Source organism: Gorilla gorilla, chromosome 21 (assembly GCF_029281585.2).
Source record: "Gorilla gorilla gorilla isolate KB3781 chromosome 21, NHGRI_mGorGor1-v2.1_pri, whole genome shotgun sequence".
Lineage (NCBI taxonomy): Eukaryota > Metazoa > Chordata > Mammalia > Primates > Hominidae > Gorilla > Gorilla gorilla.
Window position 1 is genome coordinate 49,884,445 of NC_073245.2, and position 26,943 is coordinate 49,911,387.

The 26,943-nt window shown below is 42.4% G+C and overlaps 1 protein-coding gene and 1 long non-coding RNA gene across 3 annotated transcripts in view; one reads left to right on the forward strand and one right to left on the reverse strand.

Annotated features, from left to right (window-relative positions):
* Positions 1 to 539: 539 nt before the first annotated feature.
* On the reverse strand, positions 540 to 5,856 carry LOC129529191 (uncharacterized). Its single transcript, XR_008674654.2, has 3 exons — positions 5,691 to 5,856; positions 2,308 to 2,406; positions 540 to 663 (listed from the first exon to the last, which is right to left on the reverse strand). It is a non-coding gene; the product is annotated as an uncharacterized lncRNA (long non-coding RNA).
* Positions 5,857 to 8,384: 2,528 nt separating this feature from the next.
* CTNNBL1 (catenin beta like 1) overlaps positions 8,385 to 26,943 on the forward strand; it is a 176,591-nt gene continuing 158,032 nt past the window's right edge. Inside the window, exons 1-2 of one of the 2 annotated variants that reach the window (XM_055373497.2) lie at positions 8,559 to 8,644; positions 9,872 to 9,963. Coding sequence is in view for 1 of the 2 variants with exons in the window: in XM_004062122.5 (XP_004062170.1) it covers positions 8,615 to 8,644 (30 nt within the window). In the remaining variant the exon portion in view is untranslated. Of the gene's footprint in view, positions 8,645 to 9,871; positions 9,964 to 26,943 lie in introns of both variants that reach the window. The other variant, XM_004062122.5, reaches the window with a different exon arrangement.

Here is a 26,943-nt window from a genome sequence, read left to right on the forward strand (position 1 = left end):
TCCTGCAGCTACTGAAGTGCCTGGGAGCAGTGCCCTAGGTAAGGCAGCAGTGGCAAGGGTGAGGCTCCCCTTTCAAGTGACATGGGGGCTGCAGATGCCAACGCAGCGCCTGAGCAGAGGGCCCCTGGAGAGGAGTATACATAAGACAGGAGTATACATGAGCTTAAGCACATGCAGAAAGAACACGGTTGTTCATGACAGCTGGGCTGAGATTATTTTACTGGTGCATGTGGAAGCTCTTGGGTCAGAGAAAGTTAATGAACATCAAGGTAGCATCATGTAAGTGCTCAGAATGTCAGGCTTGGAAAAATTTAGATCTTTTAAATATATACATAGGCATTTAATTAATTACTTTAGAGACAAGGTCTCACTCTGTTGCCCAGGCTGGAGTGCAATGGCACTGCTAGCTGTAACCTTGACTTTCAGGCTCAAGCCATCCTCCTACCTCAGCCTCCCGAGTAGCTGGGACTACATGTGTGCACCACCACACCTGGCTAATTTTTTTCTAAACAAAAACTTGTGATTTCTATGTTTTCAATGTCAGGTTTATTTTTAACAAAATGAAAGAACAGGAAAAGATGCACAATTTTCTGAAACTTCTGAGGTTGAGGTAGATGAGTTTTTCTTAAGGTGTGTCTTTCATAACACTAGTTCCACAGGATGCTAATAGGTGTTAGATGAAAAATGGCTTCTGTTATCAAATGGACTTGGAAAACATTGGGTGAACAGTTAAACAGTTTTCTTCCTACAAGACTGCACAGAGCTTCTCATATATTCATGTGCATAATGAGTCTCCATGAGAAGATGTGAGTTTAACAGCTGCCCCTCTTCCCAATCTGAGGCGCAGGAACATTCTTTGCTTTCATTGTTGCTCGTGTTAATTTCACTGATAGCTGCTGGGAATGATTCAGGGCATCTAATTGGTGTTTATCAATTGCTCTGTTTATCAATAGGTCACAGCGGCTACCAATGACAGAAATGTCACTTTTTGGTACCTAACCTGCTTGGACTTTGTATATCTCTTCCTGCACAATAAATTGCCTAAAAACATAGGAGGTTAAAAACAACAAAAAGCAGTTATTATCTCACTGTTTCTGTGGATTAGGGATTTAGGGATGGCTTAGATGGGTGATTCTGGTTTCGTATGTCTCATGAGGTTGCAGTCACCTGAAGGCTTGACTGGAGTTGAAGTCTCCACTTCCAGGATGGTCCCAGTGAATCTCACCTCCTGGTATTCATGCCCTGTGTGGTTCCCTCCCATAATGAACAGGCCTGAGTTCATTGAGTGTAATGAACACTCCATAGGATATCATAGAAATGATGGACTGTGAATTCTGAGGCTAGATCACAAAAGACACTGACTTCTGTCCTGTTCTCTCTTGGATCACCTGCTCTGGAGGAAGTCAGCCACCACGTGAGAACACTCAGCCAGCCTGGTAAGGAGACCTATGCATCAAGGAATTGAGGTCTCCAGCCAACAACCAGTACAACTTACTTGCCATGTGAATGAGCCATCCTGGAAGTGAATGACATCGTGACTACAACTTTATGAGAGACCCTGAGCCAGAACTATCCTGCTAAGCTGCTTCTAAATTCCTGATTCACCAAAATTTTGTAACATAATACATGTTCTTAGTTATTTTAAGCCACTAAATTTTGGGATAACTTGTTACACAGCAATAGATAACTAATACACATACTTAGTGCCAAGGCTGTGTAATAAACAGCCGATTCAGCTCACTAGCTAAGGAATCTGCTTACTTTCCAAGCCAAAAGTGGTCTTGACCAATGTCCTTTGACTGACCCCAAATGGTAATAGCACAAATAGTTCTCCCTATCCTTTCATACTAAAGCATCTCTGAAAGGTCTGACTCATGAGGGTCATTGGTATGGGGCATTGATGACTGACACTTCTCAGAATTAGGGGTTTATGAAATTTGTTTGATTCTTATGAGTCATTGTGAGTCTGGTTTCATGGTTTTTCCAGCTCAACATCTTTTTTTTAAATTTCTTTTTCAAAATTGGCTTTCTCGGGGTTGACAGCCCAACATTTTTTTTTTTTTTTTGAGATAGGGTCTCTATCGCCCAGGCTGTAGTGCAGTGGTACAATCACAGCTCACTGCAGCCTCCACCTCTCCTACTCAGCCTCCCAAGTAGCTGAGACTACAGGTAGGCACCACCACGTCTGGCTAATTTCGGTATTTTTTGTAGAGATGGGGTTTTGTCATGCTTCCCAGGCTGCTCTACAGCTCAACATTCTTGGCCATGGAATACTTTCTTTGTGCAATGGACATAGTTGGTCCTTACCAGCATTCCTTCTCCCTTCTTTCCAAGAGAGAGCCCCAGGAAAAGATGATCTCTCTTATTCTTCTTGCTGTTGTTGTTCTTGGAATTGCTGCTGCCATCCTATTTCCAGAAGAATAGTAAAATGAGCTCCAATGTATCTGTCACCCACCTTCAGCAATTACAACTCACCAGTAATTCTTTCATCTATACTTCCACTCAAATCCATACCTCTCCCACCTCTGGCAATTTTGAAGCAAATTCTAGTCATCACATTATTTCATACATAAATTTTAGTATGTATCTTAAAAAGATGAGGACTCTGAACACAATCATACCTCAGACTATTTTTCCCTCCCACACCAAATAATTCCTTTTCGTTGCATATCCATGACTATTGAGTTTTTACTTGGCTCACAGTCTGTCTAGGAACATAAATTCTCCTTGTGTCTAATTGAGACCTGTGCCTGCTGGGAGAGATAATTACTCGTTAGCAGTCAATAATCTCCTGTGCCTGGATCATAAGTGTCAGTACTATTTGAAAGGTTAACTGAGCCCAAATCCCTACTGTGAAACACGTAGTCAGACAGACTTGGATTAGAGTCTTGCCAGTTACTAACTATGACTGTGGGCAAGTAGCTAAACTCCAGATCTCAGTTTTCACAATTATTTAAAAATATGACAGTACAGGGGACCCATGGACCTGGATGTTGGGAATAAGAAGCAGAGGGAACAGACTCTTCCTGAGCCCCCAAAATTGCATTCTGCTCCCCAGAAAACAGGTTCCCCTTTCCATTGCTCACTCTGTAACTCTTCCCCACCCATTCAGGCACTGATTGGAAGAGTCAGGATTTCTTCAGCAGTCTCGTATGTTTCAAATCAACCCAAGGTTGTAGGGTAGGAGCTCAATATTGATGATAAATATATTTTATGAGTGTGTTTTTGAGAATATTTTCTTAAAGGCTCTTCCAATAAATAATTTACTGGGCAATGAAAAATGGAGAAGGTGACTCTGATTACACTTTGGAGCATCTAAAGCGTGAAGTTTAAGGAACCTAGGCAGCCCATGGCTATTTAAAAGCTTTCTGGAAGGGGTAATTCTTCCACATTTTTTTTAAAGGTTACAGCCCAGCAGTTGGTCTCTTGAATGGTGCTCTTCTCCTAACTCCCTCCTGGATGCCACTCTGAAATCATTATCGTCACGATTTCATTCTGCTTGGTGCATAGCACATAGCTCTTCTGAGCATTCCTTTTTTTGTCTTTAAAATTGAAATAGTCACATTGTTAGGATTTTGGGTGAGAAGTAAAAAAAAAAATTTTTTTGAGACAGGATCTTGCTCTGTTGCCCAGGCTGGAGTGCAGTGGTGTGATCTTGGCTTACTGCAGCCCCAACGTCATTGGCTCAAGCGATCCTCCCACCTCAGCCTCCTGAGTAGCTGGGATTCCAGGCACATGCCACCATACCCAGCTAATATTTTTATTTTTATTTTGTAGAGACAGGGTCTTACTTTGTTTCTCAGGCTGGTTTCAAACTTCTGGCCTTAAGGGATCCTCCTGTCTTTGTCTCCCACAGTGCTGGGATTATAGGTAGGAGGCATCACACCTGGCCTTTGGGTGAGAATTTGAAGGTATTTGAGATTGTTATGACCAGGAATTAATGAATCAATCAATCAGTAGATTAGTTGGTTCATTTATTAAATCAACAACTAGTGAGTAACAATTAAGTGCCAGGTACTGTGTTAGGTTCTGAGTTTACTGTGGTAAATGATACAGCAATCTTTGCCCTTCTGGAGCTTAGAATCTGGAAGGGAAAGCAGTCCACAAATGGGTAAAAAGCAAACAAATATAAAAACAAAAACAATATGTGTTCTGAAGATAATAATGGTCAGGAATGCTGATAGAGAATCTTGAAGGGGAGGAACTGTCTTAAATCTTGTGGTCAGGAAAGATTCCTCTGATGTGTGCAATTAAGCTGAGACCTGAAGGGTGAGCGCCCCAAGTCTCATTCCTGGGGGTTCCCAAAGAATTATTAATGGACCCTCTCATCAAGATAAAATGAAAATATCTTAATCTGGCATTCAAGTTTCTCCAAGATTAGGGTTGCCAGATAAAATAAATAATGCCCATTTAATTCTGAATTGCAGACAGAAAACATTTTTAGTATGTTATTAAATATTGCATTAGACAAATTTATAAAAAATTCATTATTTGTCTGAAATTCAGATTTAACTGGGTGTCCTGTATTTTTATTTGCTAAATCTGTTAACCCTCTTCGTGATCTTCTCCAGCCAGCCTCTCTTGCCTACTCTCCACCTTTTCTTCCACACATTTGAAGCTCTGTCCACAAGGAAGGGTCCAATTGCCTTGTCTTTGCTCATGCTGTTCCCTCTGCCTGGGTCACCATTCTCCCACTGTATCTTCTTGGTAAACTCTTCTTTCCCTTTAAACCCCTGTCCAGATGTTACCTTCTCAGGGAAACCTCTAGCAGAGCACATTAGCCCCAGTTCAGGGTGCTCACCAAACCTGGTTCTTATAGGATTTTGCCTTATAATTCTGTGTTTTAGAACTGGTCTCTACAAAAACAGACAAGACTGAATGCCTAAAAAGGAAAGGTTATAAGGAATTCTCTCATTCTTCCTGCCCTCTCCCTTGCCCCTATCCCACTCAACTCCTTTTTTTTTTCTTTTATTTTTTTTGAGAGACAAGGTCTTGCTTTGTCACCCAGGCTGGAATGCAGTGGCACAATCTTGGCTCACTGCAACCTCTGCCTCCTGGGCTCAAGTGATTCTCCAGCCTCAGCCTCCTGAGTAGCCGAGACTACAGGCGCGTGCCACCACATCTGGCTAAATTTTTTTTCTATTTTTTTGTAGAGACAGGGTCTCACTATGTTGCCCAGGCTGGTCTCGAACTCCTGGGCTCAAGGGATCCACCTTGGTCTCCCAAAGCTCTGGGATTACAGATGTGAGCCACCGTGCCCAGCTGCCCACTCCTTACAATATTAATATAAGACACACAGCACTTTTCTGTGCCAGGCACTGTGCCAAGTGCTTTGCATACAGCATTTCATGTAAACCCTCCATAACCTTATGAGGTAGATTTGGTTGAATCTCCACTTTGCAGGTGAGAAAATCAGGCATGTAGAGGTGAAGTTCATTGCCACTGTTTCCACATCTGTAAAATAAGACTCATATCAACATTTTCTCCACGAGGTTTTCTCCCAGACTAGAATGTAGGTTTCCAGAAGGCAGGAGCTTTGTTTTATAAACTTCCATATCCTCCGAGCCCAGAATTGTGCCTAGCATTGAGTAGGATCTCAGTAAATACTTGTTGAATGAATGAATGAATGAATGAATGAGTCATGTTACAGATAAGGAAAGTGTAATTTAGGGACAGAGTAAGTAACTTACCCAAGGACCCATGGCTAGATGTGGTGGAACTTCCACTAGAACCAGAATCAGGGTGTGTTGGTAGATGTTTAACAACTGGCTCGGCTGGGTGCAGCGGCTCATGCCTGTAATCCCAGCACTTTGTGAGGCCAAGGCGGGGGGATTGCTTGAGCTCATGAGTTTGAGACCAGCCTGGGCAGCATGGTGAAACTCTATTTCTACAACAACAGCAACAACAACAACAACAACAAAATAAGCCAGGCATGGTGGCGCACGCCTGTAGTCCTAGCTATTTGGGAGGCTGAGGTGGGCTTCAGCCCGGGAGGGGGAGGTTGCAGTGAGCTGAGATCCCGCCACTGCACTCCAGCCTGGGTGATAGAGCCCAAGCTTGTCTCAAAAGCAAACAAAGAAACACAAAAACCCTACAAGTAGCTCTCTGGAAAAACAACAACATTAACAACCCTGATTTGTAGCATTTGCTGATTTACATTGTATAAATACTCCTAGCATGGCTGATTTCAAGCTATCAACCTGGTGTCAATCAGCTTGCAAGTTTCCTACAAATTTAACCATGGGCTTTTGTAAACCTGTCTATGCAAGCTGGCATCAACATACCATGAACTAGAACACAGGCGTCTGGGTCCAAAGGGTACACCCTCACCATTACTCTCTCCTGTCTTCCCAAACAAGGCACAGTCTATATTCTATTTTTTTTTTTTTTTTGAGACGTAGTCTTGCTCTGTCGCCAGGCTGGAGTGCAGTGGTGCCATCTTGGCTCACTACAATCTCCACCTCCCTGGTTCAAGCGATTCCCCTGCCTCAGCCTCCCAAGTAGCTGGGACTACAGGCACGTGCCACCACACCCGGCTAATTTTTTGTATTTTAGTAGAGATGGGTTTTCACCATGTGGGCCAGGAAGATCTCAATCTCCTGACCTCGTGATCTGCCCTCCTCGGCCTCCCAAAGTGCTGGGATTACAGGCGTGGGCTACCACACCCGGCCGGGCACAGTCCATATTCTTATATAAGTAGGAGGGGGAAAGACACCCAAATAGACTGAATTCAATGCAGATTGCATAGGTGATCCTTTAAATACATAAGCCCAGTCACAAAACTACCTCGCTTAAAACTTTACTTATGCCATTAGCATAAAATCCAATCTCTCTCTTTTTTTTTTTTTTTTTTTTGAGACAGAGTCTTGCTCTGTCACCCAGGCTGGAGTGCAGTGGTGGAATCTCAGCTCACTACAGCCTCTGCCTCCTGGGTTCAAGCGATTCTCCTGCTTCAGCCTCCCAAGTAGCGGCATGTGCCACCATGCCCAGCTAATTTTTGTAATTTTTAGTAGAGACGAGGTTTCACCATGGTGGTCAGGCTGGTCTCAAACTCCTGACTTCAAGTGATCTGCCCGCCTTGGCCTCCTAAAGTGCTGGGATTACAGGCGTGAGCCACCACGCCCGGCCACGCCTAGCCAAAATCTAATCTCTTTACCATGGCACACAAGGCCCATTATGAAACCTCTCCCTCTACCAGGCACTGTACTAGGCTTGGGGGATACAGTGGTGAACATGACACACACATGTCCTGCTTGCATAGAGCTTGCAATCCAGTAAATGAGGCTGTCAAGAAACAAATAGTCAACCATTAAGCACAAAATTACAGAATGAGATATATACGTAGTGGAGCAGGTACTTGGAAAAAGAATAATGAGGAGAGAGGTTGATTACCTGGACCAGGGTGAGTTGAAGAAGCCCTTGTAAGAAAGTGACATTTGAGACCTGAAAGATGAGAGAATTGGATGAGGTATGGTGCTGATGGCCAGGCAGAAGGGGAGAGGATTTGTCATTCTGAGGAATAAGAATAATTTCTGTATAATTGGAGCCAGTGCAGATGGGATGGGGACCAAAATTATAAATATGAAGGGCATATAAATATAATACATAAATATAAATATAAAGGACAGGGGCTTATGGAAGGAGGTTTAATTTCCTTTGAAGATGGAGCCTTAAGTCCCAGGTGCATTCTGATCTTGTTTAAGATCAGATGCACTCTGAATGATTCTCTTCCAATTATGGGCAACTTTCTACTCCGGAAACCTTTTTATATCACCTGGGTAGCAACGGGATCATCTAGTGACCGTTAGACTTCGCATAGATGAGCAGACACAAGCCTAGAGAGGGACATGTGATCACCAACAGTTTCTCAGCCAGTAATAGTTGTACAGCCTTGGGACAAGTCACTTTTTGAGCCAGCACTATCTGATAGAAATTAATGGGAACCACAAATGAGAGCCGCATGTGTAATTTAACACTTTCTACTAACCACATTTAAGAAGTAAAGAGAAACAGGTAAAATTCATTTTATAATATATGAATTTGACACAGTATATCCAAAATATCATTTCAACCTGTAATCAATGCAAGTCTTAGAAATCTGGTGTGTATTTTATTTACACTTATGGCACATCTCACTTCGGAGTAGCCATATCTCAAGCGCTCGGTAGCCATATGTGGCTAGTGAGTTAAGTATTGGATGGTGCAGTTGGGAGCGTCAGTTTCCTTTTCTGTGAAATGAGGATAAATCACTGGAAGCTCGTGAGAGCGCACACGAAACACCCGGCACTCCGCCCTGGACACTAGGGACGTGCAATCAAATTTGGTTTCTTCTGGTCCCTGCTCTCCCCTCCCGCCCCTCCTCTAAGTCTCCGCCCCCTTTCCCCGCCCCCTCAGGCTCCAGGCGGAAGCAACCCTGTTCCAAATGCAGCGCGCTTTACGGCGGCGCGTCCTTTTACCGCGGTGTGGCGGGCTCGCTTGTCGCTCTCCCTTTTGCCCTATTGGCTCTGCGGCTCTGCTCGCCGCATTTTACGGCAGTGTGGCTGGAGCCGCGGCTGACGGGCCCGCGGTCTGGGCGTGAGTGCAGGGAACCGCAGTGTTTGCTGGGCCGGGTACCATGGACGTGGGCGAACTTCTGAGCTACCAGGTATGAGGGGCAGGGGGGGCCGAGCGACCGCGTTCTCACCTGGGCAGGGGTCGCAGGAGCCAGAGCCCTTTCATCTCACCTCCTCTCGTCTCACTCCCTGGCCCTCTAACTTCTCATGCCACCCGGGGTCTCAGCCCCTCGTTTTACTTTGCTCTCCGAAGCCCTCCTGGGCCCTTTCGATTCATCCCTTCTCAAGACCTGAGCCCTTCACCTCCTCTTCCTCACCCTGGGGCCTGGTTCCCTGAAACTCCTCTGAAACCCCAGACTATCCTTTTTTTCACAACCATGTCCTCTCAGCTCTCATGTCCCCCCAGTCATTGAGGTGATGGTGGTGGCGGCGGTGGGAGTGCACTGGTCTCACTTGGATTTGATCTCCAGCTTCTCCACTGACTGGCTATGTGGCTTTTGGACAAGTCATTCCCCCCCTCTTTGAACCAAGTTTTTGTATCTATATGGTGGAGACACTAATAACTGCCTTAGTAGGGTTGTTTGAGGACTGTACCAACTGATATGTATGAAAGCTGGTTTTAAAGTGTGGAAAGCTGTGCTTGTGTTTACTGCGATTTGCAGGAGATGTTGGGAATTCTAGCATGGAATGAGTTTCTAGGAATCTTGCTCAGGGTCCCCCTTGCCTAGGAAACTTGTGGGGAAACTGTATGGGACCTAGAGAGCAGAAAGGGCTTGTCCAAAGTCACTCAGAAACAAGGAGCTGGAATTTGAGCTCAGGCGTACTGACTTCCACCCCAAAGTTTTTCCCCCGCTTTGATTCCATAGGAGGGTCATTGCGAGGGGCAGTAGAGCTGCACTGCCGAATGTCGTAGCCACTAGCCACATAGGCTGTTGATTGCTTGAAATGTGACTAGTCTGAATTGAGAAATACTGTAAGTATAAAGACACATTTGGGTTGGAGACTAGTATGGAAAAAGTGAAATTTTTATATTGATTACATGATCGTACTGATTATATCAGTTACATTGGTTATTGGTCATATTGATTAAATGATCATATTTTGGATAATGGGTGAAATAAAATATAGTTAATTAATTTTTAAAATTTTATTTTATTGTTATTTAGAGACAGGATCTTGCTCTGTCGCCCATGCTGGAGTGCAGTGGCACAATCATTGCTCACAGTAGCCTTAAACTCCTAGGTCTAAGGTATCCTCCCAAGTAGCTAGGACTACAGGCAGGCATCACTGTGCTTGGCTGATTTTTAAATTTTTTCTAGAGACAGGGTCTTGCTGTGTTGCCCAAGATGGTCTCAAACTCCTAGCCTCAAGCAGTCTTCCCACTTGGCCTCCCAAAGTGCTGGGATTACAGGTATGAGCCACCACACACCACACCCAGCCAATAAAATATGTTTAAAACCAATTTTAACTGCCCCTCTTGACATTTTAATGTGTTTACTAGAAAATTTAAAATAACATATATAGTTCAGCTTATATTTTTGTTAGACAGCCCTGCAGTCAAGAATAGGTGATTAAGAGCCATGAGTCTGGACGCCTAGGTTGCTGGCAGTCTCTGTTTTGCTACTAACTGGCTGCTGTAACCTTGAACAAAATACTTAATTTCTCTGTGCCTTGGTTTCCTCATCTGTAAATGGGGGACAGTGACGGTAGCTGCCTCACAGGGCTGTTGTGAAGCTGTTGAGAAATGGAAAGTCCTTAGACAATGCTTGCCAAAGAGTAAACATTCAGTAAATATTAGCAGTTATTTTCATACCACTCCCTCAGCCAAAGTATAAGAAATTGACCCTGGACACTTAAGACATCATGGGAAAGAACAGTTCAGCAATGGGGAGCTATATAGCCAAGAGATTTTTCTTTTAAAGACAGTTTAATTGATAGTGAAAGATGAAGGGAAATAGGCAAGTTATTAAATCAGTGATTGTATGCCGGCTTGGAATTTCTAGAATGGCTAGGCCATTAAAGCTAGAAAAGTTTCATTCATTTGCTCAACAAATATATATTGAACACCTACTGTGTGCAAGGCAGTCTATCCACTGGGTATACAACACTGAATAAAAGACAAGATTCTTGCCTTTGTGGAGCATCTGGTGGGAAGTTACAAGATAATAAGTAAACAATGCATTCAGTTTGTGGTAAGTGCTGGGAAGGGAATATAGCAGAGTGTGCTATAAAATTGCACTGCTTTGTATAGTAGCCACTAGGCACATGTGATTACTGAATACTTAAAATGTGACTAGTTTCGAATTTAGATCTGCTACATGTGCAAAATACACACTGGATTTCAAAGATTTAGTATGAAAATAATGTACAATATCTTTTTTTTTTTTTTTTGAGATGGAGTTTCGCTCTTGTTGCCCAGGCTGGAGTGCAATGGTGAGATCTCAGCTGACTGCAACCTCTGCCTCTTGGGTTCAAGCGATTCTCCTGCCTTAGCCTCCTGAGTAGCTGGGATTACAGGCATGCGCCACCACGCCTGGCTAATTTTGTATTTTTAGTAGAGATGGGGTTTCTCCATGTTGGTCAGGCTGGTCTTGACTCCCAACCTCAGGTGATCTGCCAGCCTTGGCCTCCCAAAGTGCTGTGATTACAGGCGTGAGCCACCGCCCCTGGCCACTTGAAAATAATGTACAGTATCTTAACTTTTATGCTGATTACATGTTGAATAAATGATAACACTTATGATATATTGGATTAAAGAAAAAATATTATTAAAATTAATGTTGCTTTTTAAAAAACTTTTAAAATGTGGCTACTAGAAAATGTAAAGTGGGCCGGGTGCGGTAGCTCATGCCTGTAATCCCAGCACTTTGGAAGGCTGAGGCGGGTGGGTCACCTGAGATTGGGAGTTTGAGACCAGCCTGACCAACATGAAGAAACCATGTCTCTACTAAAAATATAAAAAATTAGCCGGGCATGGTGGTGCATGCCTGTAATCCCAGCTACTTGGGAGGCTGAGGCAGGAGAATTGCTTGAACCTGGGAGGTAGAGGTTGCAGTGAGCTGAGATCGTCCCATTGCACTCCAGCCTGGGCAACAAGAGCGAAACTCTCTCTCAAAGAAAAAAAAAAAAAAGAAAATGTAAAGTTAGGTGTTTTGTTTGTGGCTTTTGTTGTATTTTTATTGGACAACACTCCTGTAGAAAATAACCCCTGGGAGTTGGGGACAGGACCTTTTACTTTACGTAATGTGGTCGAGGAAGGACACAGAGGAATGGGCATTAAAGGACTGAAGGTTGAGAGGGAGCCAGTCATGTGAAGGGAGCAGAATGATGGAGGCAGCAAGAACAGCAAGTATGGACATAGGCTATTGGTAGAAGCTGGTGCAGCCTCACAGGGGACCAGAAAGAGGATCTATGTAGCTGAAACGGGAAGTGAGCAGGGGAATGGTAAGTGACAAAGCTGAAGATGTAGGCACATGACAAGACTATGTAGGCCTTCCTTGTGGGCCATGATAAAGACCTTGACTTTGAGAGATACAGTAGATACCTTCATTCAACCGACTTGTTCACGGATGAAAGTGAACCTTAGTCTGATAAAGGGACTCACCTGAGGTTGTGGGCCAAGGTGGTGGCCAGAGTTGAAACTAGAATCCTGGTCTCCTTATTATTATTTTTTAATGTTTACACATCTTACCACATTTAATCTTAATGGCAGTACTTAATATGTTAATATAGGAACCTTCATTTTAAAGATGAGGGAATAGGTATAGAGAATAAAAAACGTGTCCAGATTCACACAGGTGAAATGTACCTCAAGGATTCCAATCTAGGTAGCTTTGCTTTGTGATCATAAACATTTGTTTATTGTGTCATTCCAAAAGTATTTCATTTTGTCAATCTGACCCCTTTCCCCCTCACCAAGAGCAAATATGCCTAGTGCCTACAGGTAGATTGGGGTTGCCACAGGCTAATTTTCCTGAACTACAAAATATTACTTGCCTTCCTTATCCTGGATCTTGGCCTTTACATTTTCTATTATATCTGAGGGTTCAACCTAAGAGTTTTAAAATGCAAACATGTTGGTTGCACAATAAGGAACTACAATAGTAGAACTCATTTAATTCAGGTTGACAACACTGAACTGAACCGGCAACAGGGCTGAAACCTCCTAAGTCTGCTACTGGAGAGCACTTTGATCTCGCCAGCCTAGGGCGGGCATGCTCATGTCCAGCTGGCTAGCCAGGAGCATCACCTTCCCCATCGCAGGTTCCCCACTTTGGTTAATTGGCCGGCTAGAACCATTCGAGAGGTGAGAGGCCCACCCGTTAGGCACCAAAAACCAGCTCTAGGCCTTTGCTCAGCGAAATATCCTCAATTCAAGGCTAAGTTTCAGAACCCAAATTCAGAATCATGGTCTAAGGCTTGGAAAGCAGCACCGGTCCCAAAATCCACCTCACGACCTTATTCAGGCCCTGGCTTCCTTACACCACCTGGCCCTTATCTCAGAATCCTGGTCTCCTTATTTCCAGCTCTGTACATTCCCCATGTGTTCTGTTCATTCAGTTTTCTTTTGGTAAGATCCATGTTCACTCTTCCTGTTCCTAAAAGATGGTAAAGGCTGGAATGTAGTTCATAATCGGTTGCAGCCATCCTCTTGCAGAAAGTCATGAGTTTATGGATGCAAAAGTTCTTTGAGGCCAAGCGTGGTTGTTCACCCCTGTAATCCCAGCACTTTGGGAGGCCAAGGCAAGCGGATCTCTTGAGTCCAGGAGTTCCAGACCAGCCTGGGCAACATGGTGAAAACCTGTCTCTACAAAAAGTATAAAAATCAGCTGGGCATGGTGGTGTGTGTCTGTGGTCCCAGCTACTTAGGAGGCTGAGGAGGGAGGATTACTTGAGCCTGGGAAGCAGAAGTTACACTGAGCCAAGATCGTGCCACTGTGCTCTAGCCTGGGTGACAGAGCGAGACCCTGTCTCGAAAACAAAAAACAAACAAACAAAAAAACTCCTTGAAAACAGTAACATTTTATAGACATGAAAGATGCTTTACTAACCAGCATGATCGATCTAAATCCTCATAACAACCGTATGAGGAAGGTACTGTTGTTAATCCCTGTTGTACAGATAAGGAAACTGAGGTACAGAAAAGAGCACCTACCTTAAGGCATCTAGCTAGGTAGAGGCAAGGCCAGGGTACCCGGGCAGTCTTACTTCATAGTTGGAGCTCCTAACCACTGTGCCATACTGCCTGCCTGCTAATATGCCAGATGCAGAACCAAAGTGTTTTCAGACAAGTTATCACATTTAATTCTCAACATGCCTTCTGAGGTTGGCAGCATGTCTGTATTATAGGAAAGGAAACTCAACCTAGGGAGGTCAAGCTACCTGCCGAAAGCCAGACAACCAGTAAGGAGCAGGGCCAGAACTGAAACCAGCTGAACACTCAGAGGTAGTTTTCCATTTTGTTTTCAGATTTGAAAACTTTTTAAAGTTGAGGTATAGTCCACATGTCGAATAATACACACATCTTATGAGCCTTTGGTTATAGTTATCATTTACAAAGTAGACTCAGTACGACCACTGAAGTTTGCTTCTCGGGGACATAAGGGAACAAAATTGTCTGATTTGAACATCCCCATCCCTAGAGTTTGATTCAGTCTCCTGTGGGACTTTAGATTCTGCATTTCTAACCAGATCCCAGGTGATGCTGATGCTGTACTTTGTGATCCCCTGGTCTAAAATGATCTCCCTTCCTTGAAAAATTTTCCCCAGCTGAGACATTCTCTTCCTCTCTTGTGGGCACTGGTTTGCAGATTTTTGAGCTTAAGTTGTACTTTTTCCCTGCCATTCAAGATATTGAGAGCAAATCACTTAATCTTCCTGGGCCTCAGTTTCCTCATATGCCTAATGAGGGGATTAAGTACGCGACTCTCTCTGAGGCCCCTTCTAGCTTTAAAATTCTGTGGTACTAATTATTTAGACCGGGGCTCCAGAGATTTCAAGGGATAAAAACGCTTCATGTGGTAGACTGAGTGGGGCTGAGAATCTGGGAGATTTGGGTTTTAATCCCACTTTTATCATTACTTATCTGGGTGACTCAGGACAAGTCACTTTCCCTTTCTATACATCATTTTTTTTCAATCGCTTGTAAAATGAGGAGACTGAGCGATATGACTTCTGGTTCTTTTCATTTCCAAAACTCAGAGACTAAGATGGATGCCGTTTCTAAAATTCAGAGACTAAGCCAGGAAAAATATCATGCAGTGTCAAGAAATGTTTATTAAAAGTATTTAACATTTTTTGGGTGCTTACTACATTTCATTTTTGGGGCAACTTGGTGGGAAGATTCCAATTTTCTGCTGAGATTGGTTCTTCTACAAGTAATAGAGATAGGCACTAAGCGCCTCAGTATATGCCGTATATCCTTGACATATGTTAACTATTCATTTGAGAAGACAGGAGAATTACAATATGGGCAGGAGGTGGTGGAAAAAGTCTTCAAGAGGGAACCAGTTATGTTCCCAATATGTAAATGTACTTTTTTGATGCCTTCAGGCTTAGACATCTCATCAAGAAGTGTGCCCAGCAGTGCCTTGGCTGAGAAGTTTCTGCTGGCATAGGCGCGTATATGAACTCCAGGGCACTCTCATTAAATCTGATTCCACAAGATGTCTGGAAAAAGTTCTTACCTCTGAAGTTTTCCAATAAAGAATTCACATTTAGTATGGCTTGTGACATGAGAGGTATTCTTTTTGAGGCAAATTGGGGTCAGGGACCCTTGGTTTTGGTGATATTGCAGACACCCACTCCTCTTGTCCTCTATTAGTAATATCTTAGCATATCTCTTGGATTGCAGGAGCTTACAGAAATATCTAAACTTGCTCCTTTTCCCCTCTTAGTTTTTTCTTTTGAAATAAAATTTTAAATGATAATAAAGTGATAGAAATAGTATTAAAGAAAATGCTTGAGAAGAGGAAAACTATTATCCTAATTCAATCAATATTTTTCTGTTCCCACAGTCCTTATGTATTTTGTGAGGCTGGAACCATTGCATATATACTACTTTATGTTCTATGTTTTTAATTTAACATTGCCAGGAATATTTTCTGTGTTTCTACATCTCCTTCATGTTATTTTTAATATTTGCATACTTTTTGCTTGAGTGATAGACCATTTTCCCTAAATTGTTCTTCTACAATTGGATGTTTAGGTGGTTTTCCGGTTTTTGTTCTTGGAGATAACATTGTAGTGAAGTGCTTTGTTCATGTAGCATTTTTTTCCTTCCCATCTGTCATTAGTAATTACCATGTGCCATCTCCTGTGCCAAGTATTGCATGCACTAAAATTATTATGACATGGACCATGGACATTAGAGAAGAATTCATAATGTAAGGAGCAAGACAGACATTTAGAAAACTAACTCTATGAATAAAAGTATTATGGGAGCACAGTGGAAGGAACGGTTGGATATGGAAAGGGGATATATCGATGGGGATGGATTTGGTTTGGTCATTGAAGAAAAGGGAGATGACACTGGAATCCTAGCCTTGATGAATGGGTAGGGATTCTGTGGGTGGTAAAGGACACTGGGGACAGTGATTCTTGATTGGGATTATTAAGAGCAAAAGCAGGGTAGTGAAATGTTCAGAGCATAGGGTAAATGCAGCAATGGGTAAAAAGCAGGGAGTGGTCGGAGACGATGGGGGTCATCTCAGCTGCAGATGTGTGGCGTAATACATCGTACACACGTGGAATGAATCGTTGGTTGTTTTACAGTGCTAACAGTATACTGTTTGTGTGTGTTCCAATTTTATTACAACCTTTTTTTAAAAAAATAGAATCAGGGTCTCCCTATGTTGTCCAGGCTGGTCTTGAACTCTTGGACTTGAGCTATCCTCCTGCCTCAGTCTCCCAAAGTGCTGGGATTACAAGCGTGAGCCACTGTGGCTGGCCCCAGTTTTATTACAATCTTGATAGTACTAGTTCATAATTTATTTTTTCCACTAATCTACTAGGTATATTAAAGACTAGTTCAAGGTTGCTTTAATAAGCGTTATTTTTTTCTTGTGTGAGTTTATCATTTGTATTATTATGTGCCTCATAAGGTAGTCGTTGTAATTTCGTAATTGAGTTTTTCTGTTTTATGGGTTTTTTGGTTGTTGTTGTGTGTATAAGAAACATTACTGAAAATCTGAAAACTGGTGCTCAGATACATCCTTCATTCCGTGAAGGCCTCATCCCAGTAGCCCTAAGAATATGATTCTAATCATGAAGTCATTTTATATAGGCTCTTTTTGCATGTCAGTTTAGTACATTTTGAAGTTACTTTTTGTTGGAAGTGTGACTATAACAGATAAGGAGGACCAGAACAGATACAGAGCTATTCTCATTGATAACATTTCAGACTGTTTTTCTCTTTCATCTCATGAGTGATTTTTTTCCTTAAGTTCACTTCCTCCCTCTGCATTCTTCTCATCATCTCTTTCTTCTGGACCGTTCTTCTCACACTTACAAAACACATTCTATTTATATGCCTCCTTACACACATTTTTTACTAAACTGTAGACTTAGAGGCAAGGACCAGCACCTAGCAGAGCATCTCAACTGTAGTTAATGTCTAATACATGGTTGTTTAATGATTGAATGAACTGGGACATGCCTTTGTATATGCCCTGGTTGTTTCCCCTTCTGGAAAGCTCTTGCTCTACTATCTTGTTAGCTTGTTGGCCTACATCTCTGTGCTTTCATGTCAGACTTCAAGAAAATTGGGTTCACACCTGATACTTCAGTTGCTTAATCATTTTCCTCTTCTTTATTATCATATCTTGCCACTCTTGCTACAAAACCTATATTCTTTGCTTTTTAACTTTTTATTTTGAATTTTAAACTTAGAAAAAATTATAAAAATAGTAGAGTTTCCATATATTCCTCATCCAGCTTCCCCTAAAGCTAACATCTCATATAACCATTATGTAAAGATCAAAACTAGGGAATTAACATTCGTGTAATACTAGTAACTAAACTGCACACTTAGTTCAGATGCCATCAGAGATGTCTGGTCATTTTTCTGTTCCAGGTTTCTATCCAGGATCCCACATAATGTTTGACATATTTCCTTAGTCTTCCGTTATCTTTCATGTTGAAGAGTACTGGTCAGCTATTTTGTAGAATGTCCAAAACCTACATTCTTGAACTTGTCAGTGCTGTCTTTTGCCAAAGATTTTCTTGGGCCTCATTATTCTGGAATCTTCACTAGAATTTGACTCTGTAACCCTCTTCTTCATCATTTTAGAAGAACTCATTCATTCTTTTCCTTTCAGCATCTTTTTGCAGACAGCTCTTAGTTCACCGTCCCTGATTAACGTTTCATGTGTGTACTGAACATTCTGGCCAGATGTTCAGATATCACATAATTCTCTGCTTCCTCCCCTGCCTATCCCCATGGCCAGCTTTGCATTTTAGTCAGGGGTGTTGATGTTCAGCAGACTTGAGAGGAGCCTTGAAGCTGTTTCTCAAAGATGAAAGGGCTCAAAGATGAAAGACAAGGTTCTTTACTTTTTTTTTTTTTTTTTTTTTTGAGACAGAGTTTTGCTCTTGTTGCCCAGTGCAATGGCATGATCTCGGCTCACTGCAACATCTGCCTCCTGGGTTCAAGTGACTCTCCTGCCTCAGCCTCCCGAGTCGCTGGGATTACAGGCATGCACCACCACGCCTGGCTAATTTTGTATTTTTAGTAGAAACGGGGTTTCTCCGTGTTGGTCAGGTTGGTCTCGAACTCCCAACCTCAGGTGATCTGCCTGTCTCGACCTCCCAAAGTGCTGGGATTACAGGCATGAGCCACCGCCCCCAGCCATGGTTCTTTTCTTCATGGGTGGTACAGGCTCATGAGCACAGAGCCTGCCTCTCTCTCAGAGTAAAGAAGGTGTTAGGATGTGAAAATGATTAACTCACAGTTTTTGCTCTCCTGGAGCTTGCAGTCTAATGGGGTATACCCCAGATTTGAAATCCAAGTACAGAGTGTCAGTGCTGTCAGGGCTGTTATGGTGCCATGAACAAGATGTGGTGGCACAAAGACACAAGCAGCTCTACTGCTGGGAAGTTGGAAAAGGCTTTATGAGGGAGCGCTGCACCTTCAGGAGTCTTCTCTCCATCCCTTCCTTTCTGTTCCAACCGCCACCACCTTAGTTTAGACTCTTAAAACTTTGTTGACAGGGTGTAGTGCTTCACACCTGTAATCCCAGCACTTTGGGAGGCTGAGGTGGGAGGATCTCTTGAGCTCAGGAGTTTGAGACCAGCCTGGGCAACACAGTGAGACATCGTCTCAAAAAAAAAAAAAAATTTGCTGGGTTTGGAGGTGCGCGCTTATAATCCCAGCTACTGGGGATGCTGAAGTGGGAGGATTGCTTGAGACCAGGAGATTGATGTTGCAATGAGCGGTGATCACACCACTGCCCTCCAGCCTGGGTGACAGAGCTAGATCCTGTCTCAAAAAAAAAAAGGGAAGACTGTCAAATAAGTAGCCTCCTGGGTGGTCTTACTTTTATCATTGTGGATCTCATATTGGCATGGTGAGATCCAACAGAGGCCAACAGAGAACACCGTTCTTCAGTCATAGACTTCAGTCCTACCTAGTTCAGCTTCCTTGGAGACAGGTCTTCTTACTAAGTTGCCTTGCTAATTTTGAAGGTGAATTTGATGAAGACAGCCATGCCTTTCTGCAGTCTCAGTAGTTGTCATTGTTTAAATTGAGGGATTGAATTTATAAGGTTTAACCAATTAGAGAAGTTTTCCTGTATAAAAATGACTTCATTGGAGAATGTGGATGGTTCACAATAGCTTGTCAGCACTGTGGGAGAAAATACGTCAAAGCCTGTTAGGCATCCCTTAATGTTTAGCTTAGTGCATGAACATGAACTCTGGGTCAGATGGCCTGCATTGGAATCTCAGCTCTGCTACTTGCTAGCTATGTGACCTTGGGTCCGTTAATTAAGCTCTTTAAGCCTCAGGTCTTCATCTTTAAAAATAGAGATTGTATGATAGTGTCTATCTCTGCCCAACCATCTTTAAAAAAATTTCTGCTTTACCATCTTTCTTAAAAATAAAGGATTAAATGAGACAATTTGGATAGTGCTAAGTAGTACGGTGCCTGACACATAGTGAGTGCCCAGTAAGTGTTAATCATTAATTTTCGTTATTTATCTCATTACTAACAACACACATGCTACAGCAACATGGCAAAAAAAAAATTTTTTTTTAATTCTACAAAACTGCCTCAGTATTCCCAAGGTCATTGGTCCCTTGGAGATTAAGGTTCAGAATCCTATATAAAGAAATGAGAACAGTTTGTTACCCACACATGCCACCGTATAGAAATGTTCACCGTAGGTTAAAATACAACCTTATTCCACCACAGTTAGCAGTCATTGATATCAAGAATTATGTCATCACCATAGTAATTATTTTCCTGCAGTCTCTTTAATATTACTAAGATATCTTAGTTTTCCTATTTTCTAGCGCCAAGAATCTCGTTTACAAATTACTCCTTCCTTTGTCTTTTTTTCCACTTAGTGTCCTAAAGGAAGTGGTTGGGTTTGGTCTGAGTCTTGTGTAGCTGTAGAGAAATTGGAATCAGGAGAAGATGTAGTAGGAATTCTGATACTGCTTTTACCTTCTCCAAGGTCAGCCATTTAGCTCTTTAGTATTTCAGCTGAATATTGGCATCCGTTGGAGATATTAAGGGTTTGGTTCCAAACCACTCCAGTAAAGCAAGTCATACAAATCTTTTGGTGTCCCAGTGCATATTAAAGTTCTGTTTATACTATACTGCAGCCTAATAAGTGTGCAATAGTATTGTGTCTAAACAATGCACATACTTTAATTAAACATGCTTTGTTGTTAAAAGCTGCTAACCATCATCTGAGCCTTCAGCAAGTTATCTTTTTGCTGGTGGATGGAGGGTCTTGCCTCCTTTTGCTGGCTGCTGACTGATTAGGGTGGTGTTTGCTGAAGGTTGGGGTGGCTGTGGCAATTTCTTAAGACAACGATGAAGTCTGCTCCATCTGTTGGCTCTTCCTTTCATGAAAGATTTCTCTGTAGCAAGCTGTGCTGTTTCATAGCGTTTTACCCACAGTAGAACTTTTTTCAGAATTAGAGTCAGTTGTCTTAAACTGTGCTGCCAATTTATCATCTAAGTTCATGTAATATTCTAAATCCTTTGTTGTCATTTCAACAATGTCCACAGCGTCTTCACTAGGAGTAGAGTTTATCTCTAGAAGCCACTTTGCTCATCCTTAGGAAACATTCCATTCAAGTCTGATCATGAGATTGCAGCAATTCAGTCACATCTTCAGACTCTGCTTCGAATTCTAGTTATTTTACTGTTTCCACCACATCTGCAGTTAGTTCTTCCACTGAAATCTTGAACCCCTCAAAGACATCCACGAGGATTGGAATCAATTTCTTCTAAACTCCTGTTAATGTTAACATATTGTCCTCCTCCCATGAATTATGAATGTTCTTGATGGCATCTAGAATGATAAATCTTTTCCAGAAAGTTTTCAATTTATTTTGCCCAGATCCATCAGAAGAATCACTATCCATGGCAGCTATAGACTTATGAATGCATTTCTTAAATATTAAATAATAATACTTGAAAGTTGAAATTACTCTTTGATCCATGGGCTGCAGAATGGATGCTGTGTGTGCAGGCATATAATTAACATTCATCTCCTTGTACATCTCCATCAGAGCTCTTGGGTGACCAGATGCATTGGCAATGAACAGTAATATTTTGGAAGAAATTTTTTTTTTTTTCTGAGCAGTAGGTCTTAACAGTGGGCTTAAAATATTCAGTAAACAATGCTGTAAACAGATATGCTGTCATCCAGGCTTTGTTATTCCATTTCTAGAACACAGGCAGGGTAGATTTAGCATAATTCCCAAGGGCCCTAGGATTTCAAAATGCTAAATGAGCATTGGCTTCAATTTAAAAGTCACCTGCTGCATTAGCCCCTAACAAGAGCATCAGCCTGTCCTTTGAAGCTTTGAGGCCAGGCATTGACTTCTCTCTAGCTGTGAAAATCCTAGATGGCCTCTTCTTCCAACAGAAGGCTGTTTTGTCTACATTGAAAATCTGTTGTTTAGTGTAGCCACCTTCATCAATGATCTTAGCTAATTCTTCTGATTAACTTGCTGCAGCTTCTACATCAGCACTTCTGGGTTCACCTTGCGCTTTCATGTTATGGAAGTGGCTTCTTTCCATAAGCCTTATGAATAAGCCTCTGCTAGCTTCGAACTTCATGTGCAGCTTCCTCACCTCTCTTAGCCTTCATAGAACTGAAGAGAGTTAGGGCCTTGCTCTGGATTAGGCTTGGCTCAAGAGAATGTTGTGACTGGTTTGATCTTCTGTCCAGAGCACTAAGACTTTCTCCATATAAGTAGTAAGGCTCTTTAGCTCTTTTACTATTCATATGTTTACTGGAGTAGCACTTTTAATCCTTGAAGAGCTTTTCCTGTGCATTCACGCTTTTCTGTCTGGTATAACAGGCCTCGCTTTCGGCCCATTGCCGCTTTCAACATCCTTTCCTCACTAAAGCTTAATCATGTATAGCTTTTGATTTAAAGTGAGAGATGTGAGACTCTTTCTTTCACTTGAACACTTAGGGCCATTGTAGGGTTGTTAATTACTTAATTGCAGTATTGTTGTGTCTCAGAGAATAGGGAGACCTGAGGAGAGAGAGAGAGAGAGAAAGAAAGAGGAAAGGCTGGTTGAGGCACTCAGAACACACACATTTATTCAATAGGTTCGCTGTCTCACATGGGCGTGTTTGTAGTGCCTGAAAACAAAGTAGTAATATTAAAGATCACCCATCACGGATTACCATAGCAGATATGATAATAATGAAAAAGTTTGAAACATTGCAATAATTATCAAAATGTGACACAGACATGAAGTGAACACATGATTTTGGAAAAATGGCAGCAATAGACTTTCTTTTTTTTTTTTTTTGGAGGTAGAGTCTGGCTCTATTGCCCAGGCTGGAGTACAGCAGCAGGATCATGGCTCCCTGCAGCCTTGACCTCATGGGCTCGAGCAATCCCAGATTAGCTGGGACTGCAGGTGTGTGCCACCATGCCCAGCTAATTTTTGTATTTTTCGTAGAGATGGGGTTTTGGCATGTTGCCCAGTCTGGTCTGAAACTCTTGGGCTCAAGTGATCTGCCCGCCTCAGCCTCCCAAAGTGTTGGGATTACAGGTGTGAGCCACCGTGCCCGGCTGATAGACTTTCTTGATGCGGGGTTTCTATAAATCTTCAATTTGTAAAAAGCACAGTATCTGCAAAGGGGGAAAAAAATGAGGTATGCTTGTAGTTCAGAACTAGTTTCTTTTCCATAGAATTCCAGCAGTGACTGATCTGAAAATGTTTTAGCCTAAACTTTAGAATTCCAGCTCCATTGTGGGTTGGTAAATGGAAATTAGCTTTTCTTCATCCTGGAGTTCAGTGAAGGATCTAGTGAGACTACTGCAGTGCCTTTCTATCTTTTAACTCACTTTGGATTATCAGCTGCTTGTAAGCAGATTATGTGCACTGGCTCTTTGGACTTCCTTTCAACAGCTACCCAGCAATATCTAGAGTCACTGAACTAAGAAGGAGTTGAAACTGGCCGGGCGCAGTGGCTCACACCTGTAATCCCAGCACTTTGGGAGGCCGAGGTGGGCGAATTATGAGGTCAAGAGATCGAGACCATCCTGGCCAACATGGTGAAACCCCGTCTCTACTGAAAATACAAAAATTAGCTGGGCATGGTAGCATGCACCTGTAGTGCCAGCTACTCAGGAGGCTGAGGCAGGAGAATTGCTTGAACCCAGGAGGTGGAGGGTGCAGTGAGCCGAGATCGCGCCACTGCACTCCAGCCTGGCAACAGAGCGAGACTCCGTCTAAAAAAACAAACAAACAAACAAAAAAAAAGAGGGAGTTGAAACCAAGCAGAGTATCATGATGCTTCTCTCTGAATATATCTGACTTTATTCCAAAAGCAGGCATGATTGATTCTTGAACAGTTTTGCTGGCATTATTTTTAGTGCAGATTTTAGCTTCATGTTTGGCATTATTCATGTGCTCATTCTGTTAATACATAAAATTGAGGGTTGATGACATTTCTTTATTTGAATCCCCTATTTCCAGTTAAGAGCATCTCAGTTTAAATTTTCTTTTGGGATCCTTGATAGAGTTAAACAGCAGCACATCAGTCCTCTGCTGGTATATAATGTTGGAATGCGATTTTCTTTGCAGCTTTGCATAAAAAGAAACAAATTGTAGCTATAGTTTGTCATGTTATCTTTTAGCAGACGCTCTCAACATCAATGCTTCCATAATAGGATTAATGATGGGGGAAACTTTTGAGCATCTCAAGCTTGCATAGTTATTCACAGAGAAGCTGAAACATGGAATGGGGGCTCTGGCCAGGAGTATCTCTATTGGGCAAGGGAAGGTAGAGATGCCGAAGGACTAACAGAATAGTGAAACTCGCAATAAAGGAGGACACGAAAAAGACATTGCGATTGATTGAGGGTTGTAGCTGAAAGAAACCCATAATGAGATTCCTTTTTTAAAAAAGGTGGCACAGATTGTATTGAATTGTACTAACTTCTTGTTTCTCTGGTGTCTTTGGAAAATGTGATGCCCTTCAGAAACAGACTTTCCAGGTAACTGAAGCTTTTAAGTGGTGAGACGATCTATTCCAGCTTCTTCTTTGTACACATGGGTAAACCAGAGAGCCCAGAGAGGGAAATAACTTTAGCACCCCAACGACTTGGTGACAAAATCGGGGTCAGGCAGTGCTGTGTCCATGATTATGCGTCCTCTTTTCCATGTGCAAAACATGTATTTTTCATCATTTTGTATGGAGAGCTTTCTAAAACATGAACATTCTTGCCTTTCTCAGTAGGACACACTGTGATCTCAGGAGCATCATTATGAATACATGTTAGTTGTGCCTGAATTCTCTCATGACCTTTTGAAATCTGGAAAGCTTTTACTTCTGCACTGTGGAATAGTAGGGATTTTGAGTTCTTGTGCCTACTTTGTGTAGTTTACATTCTTTTCCTTGGTGTCAGCTGTCACTCCTTAGTGTTATTGTTTGTTTGATATGATATCTAACCTCTAAGGCCTTTTTTGCCCATTCTTTTAATGGTGTTTTGAAAAGTTGAGGTTGTTGGATGAATGAAGCATTAGTATTCTTGGTCATTTTTGGATGAACTGCAAAACTTTTTAGAGCTCTGTTGCTAGATTCCGAAGTCTGTGAGATACTAGAAATCATTTTAGCCTGAATAGTTTATATTTTCCGTGTAGCTTTTCCTCTAGCATCTGTTTGCCCCCCCACTGCCATCCTGGGAACTAGAGAACATCTGAGCAATTACTGTTGTCCACTAATCATGAGTCTTTCAAGAGAAACTACCACTCACAAATAGGGGCTTAACCTGGCCTTCTGTGGGGTGCTCCTTTCTTTCATGATTGCTTATCTTTCTGGAAGGTAGCCATTTACCTGTCTGATTGCCTTAACCCTGTATCTTTTAGTCAGCCTTATATCCAAATACATACACCCACAGGCCCGTGAAATCTAATTGTATCGATCACCTGAGACCCTGTATGCTTGTTCTTCACCAGTTTATGCCTCTGCTCACTTCTTGTCTTGTGCCTGACTCTTGGCTCTCTGTCATACCCTACCTCTCCTTTCGTCTCCTCTCCAACACACACACCAGTTTCTTTAGGCTTGGTATGTACATGTGCTCTGTGGCTCCCAACCCAGAGTCTATTATTAAGGGCTCTGCATGGTTGGGATGGGAGCTGCCATATACAGTGTGCCTCATATGGTGTGCCCTACCCTAGCTGGACCTTTAAGACCCAACCTTTGGCCCTAGCCCATTATCTGGCCCATCTGATCCTCCTGTGAAAGGACAGTTTGAGCAAAACCCTGCTTGAGAAGCTTACAGACTTTCCAGTTCTGCAACTCTGACAGTCTGTGAGTTCTCGTCTTATCTCCCTTTGCCGTAGTTTCCTAGTCATTCACCAGGGGTTGGTAAGGAAATAGGATGTTGTTTACCATTGTTTCTAGGGCATTGTAACATATGCTGCTAGTCAGGCTGTGAGACAATCCAGATTTTGGGGGGTTAGCAAATTTCATTTGGATTAGTGCACCGTATTGAACCTGTCATTCTTTAATCATTCCATACATATTTATTAAATGCCTACTAAATGTAAGGTATTATATTAGACATTGGGAATAAAGTGCTAAACAGGACAGTTGTAGTCCCTGTCTTTATGGAACTTACATCCAGGGAGGCAAGACAGACAATAAATAACAATACCTAAACAAGCAAACATATACTAGATAAATAAAAACAAGATAATTTCAAATAGGAATATGAAGGAAAAAAATAGGCTGATGTAATAGAGTGTTGGGGGAGCAGTGGCTGTTTATTTTGGAAGGTTCTAGAAGGCCTCTTTGAGAAGTGACATTTGAGCTGTGAACTAAATGATGAGAAAGATCCAGACATATGAAGAGCTGTGGGACTGGCAGTAAAGATCAAGGGAAAAGCCAAAACAAAAACTCTGAGGTGGGAACAGACTTGTCATGTATGGCCAGAGCTTGGTGAGTGAAGAGGGGACAGTTGATAAGGACAGAGGGGTCAGCTTCAGGGAGGAGGGAGAATCCTAACATTTTTTAACTTTATTCCTAGCACCACGGGAAGGCATTAGGGGTTTTAAGCTGTGGAGTGACACAATTTGGTTTACGTTTTAAAAGATGGCTTCATCTACAGAATGGAGAATTGTAGAGGAGCATTCTGGCCAGCTTAGCTGTTGAAGGGTGTGGAATTCACCTTTGTGCTGCAGAGGGCCTCAGCTGAAGCCGTGCTGTCCCCGGGATAATTGCTTTCCCGCCTAGGTTGTTTTCACAATCTCCACTTCTAAACATTTAATCTGTGTTCTGGCTTAATCAAGAAGCAGCGCTCTCCTTGTGCCAGGCTTGGCTCAGAAAATGTGGGCATGGTGCCTTTCGTTGAGCGCCCTGGCCTGGAGAGAATGAAGAAAGCATCCCCTCATGGCCTGAGGACAATGCAGCTGACCCTCAGCACCTGGTAACTTGTAGGAAGCTTTAGAATCTATAACTTGATGTGCTTCTGCAAAACAGTTGCAGATGGTCTGAAGTGATGATTAAATATCACTGCCACTTTGCCCAGATCTGCTATGGCCATTCTCTCCATGTCTGGTTTTACATTACAGTGGGTAATTAAGGGGGCACAACCATTTCTAGTTACTTCCAGGCCATCTTTTTCAGTTGGCTTATGGGGAAATTACAGTTGCTGTCAGTTGTGTAAGTGACTGCATTGAGCA